The 13,555-nt window shown below is 45.4% G+C and overlaps 1 protein-coding gene across 1 annotated transcript in view; it reads right to left on the bottom strand.

The window, feature by feature from the left end:
* OBSCN (obscurin, cytoskeletal calmodulin and titin-interacting RhoGEF) overlaps positions 1-13,555 on the bottom strand; it is a 640,872-nt gene that overhangs the window by 13,149 nt on the left and 614,168 nt on the right. Inside the window, exons 118-122 of the mRNA XM_040354276.1 lie at positions 12,406-12,573; positions 12,170-12,292; positions 10,083-10,250; positions 2,816-2,903; positions 1,546-1,785 (exon numbers count right to left, since the gene is read on the bottom strand). Coding sequence (XP_040210210.1) covers positions 1,546-1,785; positions 2,816-2,903; positions 10,083-10,250; positions 12,170-12,292; positions 12,406-12,573 — 787 coding nt within the window. The remainder of the gene's footprint in view (positions 1-1,545; positions 1,786-2,815; positions 2,904-10,082; positions 10,251-12,169; positions 12,293-12,405; positions 12,574-13,555) is intronic.

A 13,555-nucleotide genomic window follows, 5' to 3' on the forward strand; every position in this document is an offset into this window, starting at 1 on the left:
TCTGTCATTGGCCTTGTCCAGTGAACACGGTGGTTGACAGATCTCACCGGAGCATGAGGCGCATCATATGGCATCCTCCCAGAACAACAGTGCTCCCGCAGAAAATTTGGAAATTCGTCATTTGTAAATTCAAAAATTCATTATTCGTGAATTCGTAAATTTGAAAATTCGTAAATTTGAAAATTTGTAATTCGTAAATTCGAAAATTCGGAATTTAGAATTCGGAAATTCGAAAAAAATTCGTAATTCGGTAATTTGAAATTTTCGAAATGTCAAAAATTTGGATTTCAGAATTTCAGAAATCCAAAAATCCAAAAATTCGGAAATTCAAAAATCTTAGGGCAAGATTCACAGATGAAATACGCGTATTTTCAAATTTCCCGCGTCGTATCTTTAGTTTGAATCCTCAAACCAAGATACGACGGCTTCTGCCTTCGATCCGACAGGCGTACGGCTTCGTACGCCTTCGGATCTTAGGATGCAATACTTCGGCGCCCGCTGGGTGGAGTTCGTGTCGTTTTCCGCGTCGGGTATTCTAATTAGCTGTTTACGGCGATCCACGAAGGTACGCGCGGTCGTCGCATTCTCTTACGTCGTCGCTAGTCGGCTTTTCCCGGCGTAAAGTTACGGATGCTATTTCAATGGCTTATATTTAGACTAGCCATGTTAAAGTATGGCAGTCGTTCCCGCTTCGAATTTCAAATTTTTTTTTTTGCGTAAGTCGTCCGTGAATAGGAAAGGACGTAACGCACGTCGCCATTAAAAAAATGACGTCGGTGCGACGTCATTTCGCGCAAAGCACGGCAGGAAATTTCAAAACAGAGCATGCGCAGTACGTTCGGCGCGGGAACGCGCCTAATTTAAATGATACACGCCCCATTTGAATTAGGCGGGCTTGCGCCGGACGGATTTACGTTACGCCGCCACAAGTTTACAGGCAAGTGCTTTGTGAATCAAGCACTTGCCCGTAAAACTTGCGGAGGTGTAACGTAAATGTGATACGTTACGCCACCGCGGATTTACGCGATTCTACCTGAACCTGAATAACTTGATTTTCGAATTCTGAATTTTCGACATTCCGATTTTTGGATTTTTCAAATTATGGCATTTGGAATTTTTGAATTTCTGATTTTCTAATCCCCAATTTTGAAATTTCGAAATTTCGAATTTCCGAAATGTAAATATTCCGAAATGCAAATTTTCCGAAATTTCTAATTTCCCAAAATTTCTCATTTCTGAAAATTCGTAAATTTGACATTTCAGAAATTCGAAAATTAAAAAATTCGTAAATTTCGGAATGAACTAATTTGTAAAAATTCATAAAAAAAAAAAGGAATTCGTAATGAAACGAATTGCACATGTCTAGTCTATTCCACATGTTCACAGCTCTTACTATGAAGAAGCCTTTCCGTATGTGGATGTTAAATCTCTTTTCCTCCAGATGCAAAGAGTTCATGTCGCAAAAACAGATCTTTGAACCCAAACAACAAGAACTATGTCCCCCCCCCCCCCCCAGGTTACAAAAATGATAAAAAAAGTCCCTACCCCACGGACAGACAGCGCAGCAGCTCGCGGCCCTCGCAGAGCTCCAGGATCAGCGCCAGGTCCTGCGGACTTAGAAACGCCCCGTGCAGCTGCACCACGTTGGTGTGATGGAGTTTCTTCAGGATGTGGAACTCCAGCAGTGTGGACTCCTTCGTCTCTTCGGTGTACGGGATGATCTTCGCGGCGAGGAGCCGTCCGGTTGACTTCTCCGTGCACAACCTCACCGCGCTGAACCGCCCCCTAAGGAAAAGATATTTCAGATTCAAAGAAGATCCAGATTTCTTTTTAAAGTGAACCCCAATCATAACAAAAAGCTGATAGATGTAAATGTTGTATCCCATGGGGTAGATCCACAAAGAAATTACGCCGGCGTATCTACTGATACGCCGGCGTAATTTCAAAATTCCCGCGTCGTATCTTTGTTTTGAATCCTCAAACCAAGATACGACGGCATCTGGTCTAGATCCGACAGGCGTACGTCTTCGTACGCCGTCGGATCTTAGATGCAATTTTTCGGCGTCCGCTAGGTGGCGTTACCGTCATAATCCGCGTCGAGTATGCAAATTAGCTATTTCCGACGATCCACGAACGTACGACCGGCCGTCGCATTTTTTTACGCTGTTTCTGTTCGGCTTTTTCCGGCGTATAGTTAAGGTTTTTCTTTGCCACCCCCCACAAAAAAATTGTGCACCAGCCGTCACTGCCCTTTACGCTGACTGTATGAAAATATACTTTGCTTTTTTTCTGTGGGGCAGCATATCTGCATATCTCCCTTTTGATTTTGGGTCAGCTGATCGCGGTGATAGCCTCTGATTGGCCATCACAGTGATCACTCTCTGTGAAGCCTGCCCCCATGTTTTCTCTCTCTGTGAATAAAGAAGAGAGATACTTTGTATCTCTCTCTCTCCTTGCAGAGGGAAAAAAAAAGTGTGTGTAAAAAACAAAACAAAAAAAAAAATAAAAAAAAGTAAAATAAAAAAAAAATACCTAGATCAAGGTTTGATCTAGGAGTTAGTGGTTGGGTTAAGCTCAGGGTCAAGATATATTTTTTTGACAGGATTGACGAGTATTTTTCCGAATGGCTCCGAACCGTTCCGAGTGTCACCGGCGCCCCTCCGCACCTCTGACCAAATGCGGTACTGCACACCCCATTAGCTTGAATCCTGCTCGTTTTGCGAGACACTCGAAAACCGAGTCAAAGCGCTCGTTAACTGCGTTACTCATAAACCGAGGTTCCAGCAGTAGGCAAATGTAATTCTGGGACACTCACCTCTTCACCCCCTTCTGTAAATCGCTGCTCTGGTCCCCGTCTGGGGTCCCTTGTGGTCCTCCTGCCTCCCTCAGTCCTGACAAATTTGCTGAAAGACAAATGGAATGAATGTAGAGTGAAAAAAAACATGATTATTATTATTTCCCAAATCTGACCTGCGGCCTTCCCTTCAGGCCTTGCACAGTTGTAGCGGCTCCTCTCCTGGACTGAAATGGCTTCCTCTGATTTCTCTGCACACTGTGAGCTTCTCACCATGTGCATTAGAAGCTGTAGAAAGTCAGATAGAGTCCGATTCATTTCCTGGCTGGAGGACGTCCAGCATCATCTAGTGCTTTTTTCTCCCCAGCCTGACAAACCCTGGTTTGCCCCCTTTCATTCATTGGAGGCTCAGCATCATAGGCATGCGCCGCGGGTGTGCTGAGTGTGCCTGGGCACACCTTAAAGTGTAAGTAAACCCCCCGAACCTTTTCAACCAAGGAAGCTGCCATCTTGGCCTCTGTTTAACCACTTAAGCCCCGGACCTTTAGGCAGCTAAAGGACCCGGCCAGTTTTTACGATTCGGCACTGCGTCGCTTTAACAGACAATTGCGCGGTCGTGCGACGTGGCTCCCAAACAAAATTGGCGTCCTTTTTTCCCCACAAATAGAGCTTTCTTTTGGTGGTATTTGATCACCTCTGCGGTTTTAATTTTTTGCGCTATAAACAAAAATAGAGCGACAATTTAAAAAAATGAATATTTTTAACTTTTTACCATAATAAATATCCCACAAAAATATATAAAAAAAACTATTTTTTTCCTCAGTTTAGTCCGATACGTATTCTTCTACCTATTTTTCGTTAAAAAAAATCGCAATAAGCGTTTATTGATTGGTTTGCGCAAAAGTTATAGGGCTAGATTCAGCAACGATTTACGCCGGCGTATCTTCTTTCTGTATTCAAAAAGCAAGATACGCGGAAATTAGCCTAAGATACGACTGGCATAAGTCTCTTACGCCGTCGTATCTTAGGGTGCATTCTCACGCTGGCCGCTAAGTGGCGCTTCCGTCCTTTCCGGCGTAGAGTATGCAAATTACCTATTTACGCCGATTCACGAACGTACGTGCGCCCGGCGATAGTTTTTTATGTCGTTTGCGTAAGGCTTTTTCGGTGTAACGTTGCTCCTGCTATTAGGTGGCACCGCCAATGTTAAGTATGGACGTCGTTCCCGCTTCTAAATTTTAATTTTTTGCGTCGTTTGCGTAAGTCGTTTGCGAATAGGGCTGGACGTAATTTACGTTCACGTCGAAACCAATGACGTCCTTGTGACGTCATTTGGAGCAATGCACACTGGGATATGTACACGGACGGCGCATGCGCCGTTCGTAAAACACGTCAATCACGTCAGGTCATCACATATTAGCATAAAACACGCCCCCTTCCACATTTGAATTACGCGGGCTTACGCCGGACCCATTTACGCTACGCCGCCGCAACTTACGGAGCAAGTGCTTTGTGAATACTGCACTTGCTCCTGTAAGTTGCGGCGGCGTAGCGGAAATACGATACGCTGCGCCGCTCATAGCGTTTACAAAATAGGGGATAGTTTTATGGCATTTTTATTAATATTTTTTTTTACTACTAATGGCGGCGATCAGCGATTTTTTTCGGTACTGCGACATTATGACGGACACTTCGGACACTTTTGACACATTTTTGGGACCATTGGCATTTTTATAGCGATCAGTGCAATAAAAATGCATTGGATTACTATAAAAATGCCACTGGCAGGGAAGAGGTTAACACTAGGGGGCGGGGAAAGGGTTAAGTATGCTCCCTGGGTGTGTTCTAACTGTAGGGGGGTGGACTGACTAGGGGAAATGACTGATCGCTGTTCATACATTGTATGAACAGAAGATCAGCATTTCTCCCCCTGACAGGACCGGGAGCTGTGAGTTTACACACACAGCTCCCGGTCCTCGCTCTGTAACGAGCGATCGCGTGTGCCCGGCGGCGATCGCACCCCTATTGGCTGCTGGGCGAGGTGACGTATAGCTACGGGCTCTCTCCCAGCAGAGCCGACCTGCCGCCGTAGAACTGCGGCGGCTGGTCGGCAAGCAGTTAAAGTGTAAGCAACCCCCCTGAACCTTTTCAGCCAAGGAAGCTGCCATCTTGGCCTCTGTTTAATCTACTGCCATGATGCTTCACATGTGATCAGTTATGACACCAGCCATAGGATGGTTTGACAGTTTGGTTGAGAGCACAACCAATGGGAGTGTTACATTTCTGGCACGTGCCGGAAATAAAACTTTTATGAATAGCTTACCTCCTGTACCAGATAAATGAAAAGGAGCGCAGCGCTCTCACCAAGGGAGTCTCCTGAGTATAGAAGTACAGTCCTCTATAGGGCGCTCAGGCTGTTGTCTCTTCTGGACAACACTTAGGTAACAGTCAAAATTAGGAAAAGCCGGCAACTCCATTGTCCACATCCAAATGTAAACGTTTATTGGTACATATAAAGAGATGCAAGGGCTGATGCGTTTCGGCACAACACTTTGGTCACAGCATCATTACTGTGCCCAAGGCGGTGTGCCGAAACGCGTCAGCCCTTGCATCTTTTTACATATACCAATAAACGTTTACATTTGGATATGGACATGGAGTTGCCGGATTTTCCCATTTTGACTGTTCCCTCCTGTACCAGGCCTGGGTCCTATCAGTTCAAAAAGGGGGGCCTGGGCACTTGCTGAGCAGGAGGACTGGCTGTACTGCCTTATTACAAACACTGATCCTCACGTTCCTCTACCTGCAGCACTGATGATTTTTTTCTCCTCCTCTTCCTCCCTCCTTCAGCTGTACTGCAGGGGGGTGGGGCTGATAAATATAATTTACTCGTCCCTTCAATTTCTGAATGAACACAGCGATCGGTACCAATTGCTCCTGTGTCCGTTCATCATTTAAGTATAGTAAACCGTGTTTACTATGCTTCAGTTTGTGAATAAATAGGAAGCCCGTAAGTGCTTCCTATTCATTCATCTGTGCAGCTGAGGCTCAGTCTTAAATGTGAGACGTTAGGGGTCTGATATTTCACCAAAGCCCCCCCAACAGGGCACTTAAAAGATTCTTAGAATCAGTTACGCATAGATAAGCATTAGATCCGACAGGCGTAAGGCTCTTACGCTGTCGGATCTTAAATGCAATTTTTGTTTTCGCCGCTAGGTGTCGCCGACATCGTTTTCCCCCGTCGAGTATGCAAATTAGCAAAATACGCGAATTCCCGAACATATGCGCGGTCGACGCAGTGAAGTTACGACGTTTACAATGGATTTTCAACGCGTAATGTTGCCCCTGGGTATATGAGGCGCAGTCAATGTTAAGTGTGGCCGTCGTTCCCGCGTCGAAATTTGAAAATTTACGTCGTTTGCGTAAGTCGTCCGTGAATAGGGCTGGACGCCATTTACGTTCTCGTCGAAACCAATGACGTCCTTGCGACGTCATTTGGAGCAATGCACCCTGGGATATTCTTCGGCCGGCGCATGCGCAGTACGTTCGGCGCGGGAACGCGCCTAATTTAAATGATCCACGCCCCCTACCCGGCTCATTTGAATTAGGCGGGCTTGCGCCGGGGGATTTACGCTACGCTGCCGCAACTTTACAGGCAAGTTCTTTGTGAATAAAGCACTTGCCTGTAAAACTTGCGGCGGCGTAAGGAAAATGACATACGTTACGCCGCCACAGTTTTACGCCCATCTACGAGAATCTGGGCCATAATCTACATAGGAGCTCTGGGCCTGATCCTCAAAAGGGATACGACGGCGTAACTGCTGTTACTCCGTCGTATCCCTGTTCCTAACTATGGAACTGATCCACAGAATCAGTTTTCCATAGATAGGCAGAAGATCCGACATGTGTAAGGGACTTACACTGCCGGATCTTAGGATGCAGTACCGCATCCGCCGCTGGGGGCATTTTGTGTCGAAATGCCGCCTCGGGTACGCAAATTAGCACTTACGGAGATCCACAAAGCTTTTCAGCTTAGTTTTTTCTCTGTAAGTTTTAGTTTGCAAACGCAAAATTAGGGCTGCTTTTACAAGGTGTAAAGTTAGTACACCTTGTAAAAACAGACCTTTCTTGCTAGCGACGCGATTTTTTTTAAATTTTTTTTTTGGCGCCGTATCTTTTTTTTTTCCCCGACGCAACTTTATTGTCCCGTCGCAATCCACAAAGCCCGACGTAACGTAATTTCGCACTATGCACGTCGGGAAAATGACGTCACGAGCATGCGCAGTACGGCCGGCGCGGGAGCGCGCCTCATTTAAATGGGAATCGCCCCCTGGAGAAGAGGAACGCCTTGCACCGGCCGGATTTAAGTTACACCGCTCAAAATTTCTAGGTAAGTGCTTTGTGGATCGGGCACTTAGGTAGAAATTTTGCGGCGGTGTAACTTAAATAGGAAAAATTACGTTACGCCCGCTGGCTGAGGATTTGGCCCTCTGATCCTGTGAACACGACTGGTTTCATGTACCACTGAATAATTGTTTTAAATGTTCAAATTGGAACAAATGCTATGCTGAAGTGTATGGTTATGCTGTACGGATATTTCTGTGTCCTCAATGATATGCTGCCTTTGTTTGTTTTGTTTTTTGTAGCGCATTTTGTGTTTTTTTGTGTCTGTTTTTAATAAAAAATTATCTGATTTAAAAAAAAAAAATGTAAAAATAAATATATATATTTTTTTTAAAGAATAAAAAAAAGTAAATAAATAAATAGGCTTCTCACACCTATGCTCAGCATCATGTGTGCTTTACCCAGGGTGTAGACATGTGCACGTTTCATTTGTTTTTTGTTTTTTTTTCGTAAATTCGAAAATTTGCAATTTGGGAATTCGACATTTCCGGAAATTTTGAAATTCGAAAGTTTGAAAATTTAAAAAAAATTCAAAAAATTTGTAAATTCGGTATTTGGAAAATCCGGAAATTCGAAATTTTTTAAATCCGAAAATTCTAAATAACCAACTAATAATAACTAACTATTAAATTACAGGTATTTGAATTTTCTTTAAAATTTGGCGGTTAGTAAACGTAACGAATACGAAATTATCGGAAGTCATGAATTATCCACAAAAAAAACTAATGCCGCATTTAAACAAATGAAACGGAACTAATTAATAAGTAATTTGTTCCATTCCATTCGTTTAGATGCGGCATTCGTTATTTAGGATAATTCGTAACTTCGGATAAATTCGTATTCGCTACGTTCACTAACAGACAAATTTAAAAGGAAATTCCATTACCTATAATTTTAGGGCTGTTACTGATTAAAATTTTCGTGTTCGATTAATACATTTTTTTTTTAATCGATTAATCGACTAATTTCGATTAATTATAACGCACATACAGATCCAACTACTTTTAGATGATCTCCTTGCATTGCAACTCTGCATTAGTCAGTGGTAAATGTGGTATACACTCTATACAATCACTCGACACCAGTTAGTTTCCACAATCCATGACTTAACTTCACACAAATACGTTTTAAATTCAAACTGTAGAACTGACGCAAGCAATTTTTTCTTATTAAACTTTTAGAAAAACATAGAAAGTTAGTTTAACTTTAACCACATAACCCGCGGACCATATTGCTGGTCAAAGACCAGAGCACTTTTTGCGATTCGGCACTGCGTCGCTTTAACTCACAATTGCGCGGTCGTGCGACGTGGCTCCCAAACAAAATTGGCGTCCTTTTTTTCCCCCACAAATAGAGCTTTCTTTTGGTGGTATTTGATCACCTCTGCGACAATTTTGAAAAAAATGAATATTTTTTACTTTTTACTATAATAAATATCCCCAAAAATATATAATTTTTTTTTTTCTCAGTTTAGTCCGATATGTATTCTTCTACATGGTTTGTGCAAAAGTTATAGCGTTTACAAAATAGGGGGTATTTTTATGGCATTTTTATTAATATATTTTTTTTACTAGTAATGGCGGCGATCAGCGATTTTTTTTCGGTACTGCGACATTATGGCGGACACTTTTGACACATTTTTGGGACCATTGGCATTTTTATAGCGATCAGTGCTATAAAAATGCATTGATTACTATAAAAATGCCACTGGCAGGAAAGGGGTTAACACCAGGGAAGGGGTTAAGTATGTTCCCTGGGTGTGTTCTAACTGTAGGGGGGGTGGATTGACTAGGGGAAATGACTGATCGCTGTTCATACATTGTATGAACAGACGGTCAGGCATTTCTCCCCTGACAGCCCCGGGAGCTGTGTGTTTACACACACAGCTCCCGGTCCCCGCTCTGTAACGAGTGATCACCAGTGCCCTGCGGTGATCGCGACCGCCGGGCACGGGAGTCAGGAGCGAGCGGGGGCCCCTAGTGGCCACTTCCCCTGCCGACGTAGAGCTACGGGCTCTCGCGCAGGAGAGCCGACCTGCCGCCGTAGAACTGCGGCGGCTGGTCGGCAACCAGTTAATTATAAAACTTATCTAGTATATTGACTGTCAGTCACTTTATAGTAGGCAAGTATGCATCACTTTAGCCAGTTACACAGACATATCAGAGTGTTTACATTTTCTGGAAGCAGACATGATCGCATTTTATTGACAATATACCCTGAAGAACTGAACAGTCTTTCGCACGGAACAGATATTGCCGATACACAAAGAATTGTCTGCACAAAACTGCTTAGGACAGGAAAACGATGGTTATTTTTGCCCCCTTCCCCTGATGGAACCTGATGCATCCTCCTGCTCCACAGATGAAAAGGTACCTCAATCCAATGGGTGCAGTTTGCTCGCATCCAGCAGGGTAAGTCTCACTGTCCAGGCTGTCCGGTGACGTCAAGAATTTTGAAATTAAAGATTAATCGAGGAATTCATCTTTAATTTCCCCAGCCCTACTATAATATAATAGTTTAGTAATAGTTAAGTTATTATTAGTTAGCTATTATTTCAGATTTTCAGATTTCCATTCATATTTCCAAATTTTCAGATTTCCGGATCTTCAAATTTTAGAATTTATCGAAATTTGTTAAAAAAACTAATTTGGAACGAAATGAATTGCACATGTCTACAGGGTGGTCTACATGGAGTCTACTTAGGAACCTCCATTCCTCCCGTTATTATCCACTGACATACATAGACTTTGACATTCATCTTACGAAGGGGAACATGTGAAGGAAGGTGAAATATGGCTAACAAAAATAAGAACAGATTAGGAGAGGAAAGAAGAAACATTGACAAATGATGTTTGGAGAGGAGCTCGGTACTCATAGAACTCACCAGGACTTGGGCGCCCGATCCTCACACTGGGGGAGGGGTCGCTGTACGGACCCATCCCGGCCTTACTGATGCACGCGATGCGGAAGGAGTACAGGTGACCCTCGGACAGGTTATGTGTGGAGTAACAGCAGTCAGAAATGTCCAGCGTCAGGGCTCGCCATTCCTCACCTGTGAAAGGGACAAGGATAGGAAATCAGCAAACAAAAATGGAAAGAAGAGGCAAAGGAGGTGAGAGAAGAGGAGAGAAGGAGGGAAAAGGTAGACAAGAGTAAAATAAGTTGGGCAAGAGAGTGAGAGGAGAGAATAGGAGAGTCACCCTAGCGTGAGGAGGAGAAAACAGTGCAGAAGAGAGGGAGAGTAGAAGAGATAGACAAAGAATGGCGAGGAGATGGAGAGGAGGGGTGAGGAGAGGAATTGGAGGGGTGAGTAGAGGGAGCGGAGGGGTGAGGAGAGGAAGTGAAGGAGAGGGAGTGGAGGGGTGAGGAGAGGGAGCAGAGGGGTGAGGAGAGGGAGCGGTGGGGTGAGAGAAGAGGAGAAAGAGAAGAAGAGAAAGGAGATAAGAGTAAAAGAAGTTGGACAAGAGAAAGCGAGAAGGGAAAGAGGAGCAGAAAGAGAGGGAAAGAAAAGAGAGAGGAGAAGAGATGGAGAGGAGAGAGAGAAGTGAGGGGAGGAGATGTGAGAGACAGAGAATGGTCAGGATAGGAGGGGGGAGGAAAGGGAGCTGAGGGGTGAGAAGAAGGAAAGGAAGAATGAGGGTGGGGGGGAGAAGAAGGCGGGAAGGGGTGAGGAGAGGGGGAAGAGGGGTGGGGGGAGGAAGAGGGGATGTGAGGAGAGGGAGGAGTAGGGTGAGGAGAGGGAGAAGAGGGGTGAGAAGAAGGAGGAGGGGTGAGAAGAGGAGGGGTAAAGGGGAGGGATGGGTGAGGAGAGGGAGAGGAGGAGTGAGGAGAGGAAAGAGCGGCGTGGAGAGGAATAAGGGGTGAGGAGAGGAAGGGGAGGGGTGAGGGGAGGGAGAAGAGGGGTGAGGAGAGGGAGAAGAGGGGTGAGAAGGAGGAGGGGTGAGGAGAGGAAGGGGAGGGGTGAGGGGAGGGAGAAGAGGGGTGAGGAGAGGGAGAAGAGGGGTGAGAAGGAGGAGGGGTGAGGAGAGGAAGAGGAGGGGTAAAGGAGAGGAAGGGGAGGGGTGAGGAGAGGGAGAGGAGGGGTGAGGAGAGGGAGAGGAGGGGTGAGGAGAGGAAGGGGAGGGGTGAGGGGAGGAAGGGGAGGGGTGAGGAAAGGGAGAGGAGGGGTGAGGAGAGGAAGGGGAGGGGTGAGGAGAGAAAGGGGAGGGGTGAGGAGAGAAAGGGGAGGGATGAGGAGAGGAGGGGTGAGAAGGAGAGGAGGGGTGAGGGGAGGAAGAAGAGGGGTGAGGGGAGGAAGAAGAGGGGTGAGGAGGGAAAGGAGAAGTGAGGAGTGGAAGGGTAGAGGTGAGGGGAGGGAGAGGAGAGGTGAGAAGGAGAGGAGGGGCGAGGAGAGGTGAGGAGAGGAAGGGTAGAGGGGAGGGGAGGGAGTGGAGGGGTGAGAAGGAGAGGAGGGGTGAGAAGAGGAAGGGGAGGTGTGAGGGGAGGGTTCAGAGGAGGGGTGAGAGGAGGGGTGAGAGGAGAGATGAGTGAAGAAGAGAAAACAGATAAGAGTAAAATTATTTGGGACAGGATAATGAGAAGAAAGAGGAGAGGGGAAGGAGGAGAAAGATGGGGGGGGGGTGAAGAGGAGAGGTAGAAGAGAGGAAAGGAAAAGAGAGACAGGTTATGGTGAGGAGAAGAGGGGTGAGGAAAGGGAGGAGAGGGAGAGGAGAGGAGAGGGAGGGTGAGTTGAAGGGGAGGAGAGCAGAGAAAGAGAGATGTGTTGTTAAAGATGAGGAGGAGACAGAAGAAAAGACTACATAAGAGGGAGAGGAGAAGAAAAGAGAGAACGGAGAAAATTGGAGAGGAAAGGAGAGATGGAAATAAAAAGGAAAGGTAGAGGAAAGGGGAGAGGGCACAGGAGACAGTTTTGTTGGAAAGGGAAGGAACAGAAAAGAAAATGGAGAAGGAAGGAGGGAAGGAAGAACTCGCCCTCTTTTCTGTACTGGAGGAAGTAGGTGACGGGGGTGTTGGACTCCACAGGTTTCCATACGAGGAGCGCTCCATCCCGGTACACCTGAGCAACATCAGGGCTGGTGGGACAGCACGGGATTTCTGAAAGCAGAGGAGTTTCTAATTCATAAATATATTGAGTTCCTTGCCCTGTCTATATATGTTATACTCATACATTTTTCAACTGCCGGAGCGCCACTATAACGATCACTTACCGGCTTTTTTTAAAATGCAGCAGGTGGAGGCACTGCCAAGAAGGTTGGTGGCCACACAAGCGTAGATGCCAAAATCTTGGGAGTTGACCACCAGGATGGTGAGAAGATGATAGTTCTTCAGGGTGGAGGAGATGAGGACTCGCTCATTACTCTGAATGGTGACCCCATCTGGAACGAGAGGGAACAGTCACTGGTGAGGATTGGAGCTGTAGTTCCACACCAGTAAAACATTGACTTTTTTTTACCAATCTAGAAATGTAAACAGTACAATTCCAATTCAATTAACCACTTAAGCCCCGGACCTTTAGGCAGCTAAATGCCCAGGCCAGGTTTTGCGATTCGGCACTGCGTCGCTTTAACAGACAATTGCACAGTCGTGCGACGTGGCTCCCAAACAAAATTGGCGTCCTTTTTTCTTTTGGTTGTATTTGATCACCTCTGCGGTTTTTATTTTTTGCGCTATAAACAAAAATAGAGCGACAATTTTGAAAAAAATTCAATATTTTTTACTTTTTGCTATAATAAATATCCCCAAAAACATATATAAAAATGTTTTTTTTCCTCAGTTTAGGCCGATACGTATTCTTCTACATATTTTTGGTAAAAAAAATCGCAATAAGTGTTTATCGATTGGTTTGCGCAACATTTATAGTGTTTACAAAATAGGGGATAGTTTTATTGCATTTTTATAAAAAAACATTTTTTTACTACTATTGGCGGCGATCAGCGATTTTTTTCGTGACTGCGACATTATGGCGGACACATCGGACAATTTTGACACATTTTTGGGACCATTGTCATTTTCACAGCAAAAAATGCATTTAAATTGCATTGTTTATTGTGAAAATTACAGTTGCAGTTTGGGAGTTAACCACAGGGGGCGCTGAAGGAGTTAGGGTTCACTTAGTGTGTGTTTACAACTGTAGGGGGGTGTGGCTGTAGGTCTGACGTCATCGATCGAGTCTCCCTATAAAAGGGATCACTCGATCGATGCAGCCACCACAGTGAAGCACGGGGAAGCCGTGTTTACATACGGCTCTCCCCGTTCTTCAGCTCCGGGGAGCGATCGCGATGGAGCGGCTATAAACGAATAGCCGCGCCGTCATCCCGGATCGCTCCCCGATGGAACCCGACCGCCGCACGCAGCGGG

This window comes from Rana temporaria, chromosome 5, assembly GCF_905171775.1.
Source record: "Rana temporaria chromosome 5, aRanTem1.1, whole genome shotgun sequence".
Taxonomy (NCBI): Eukaryota; Metazoa; Chordata; class Amphibia; order Anura; family Ranidae; genus Rana; species Rana temporaria.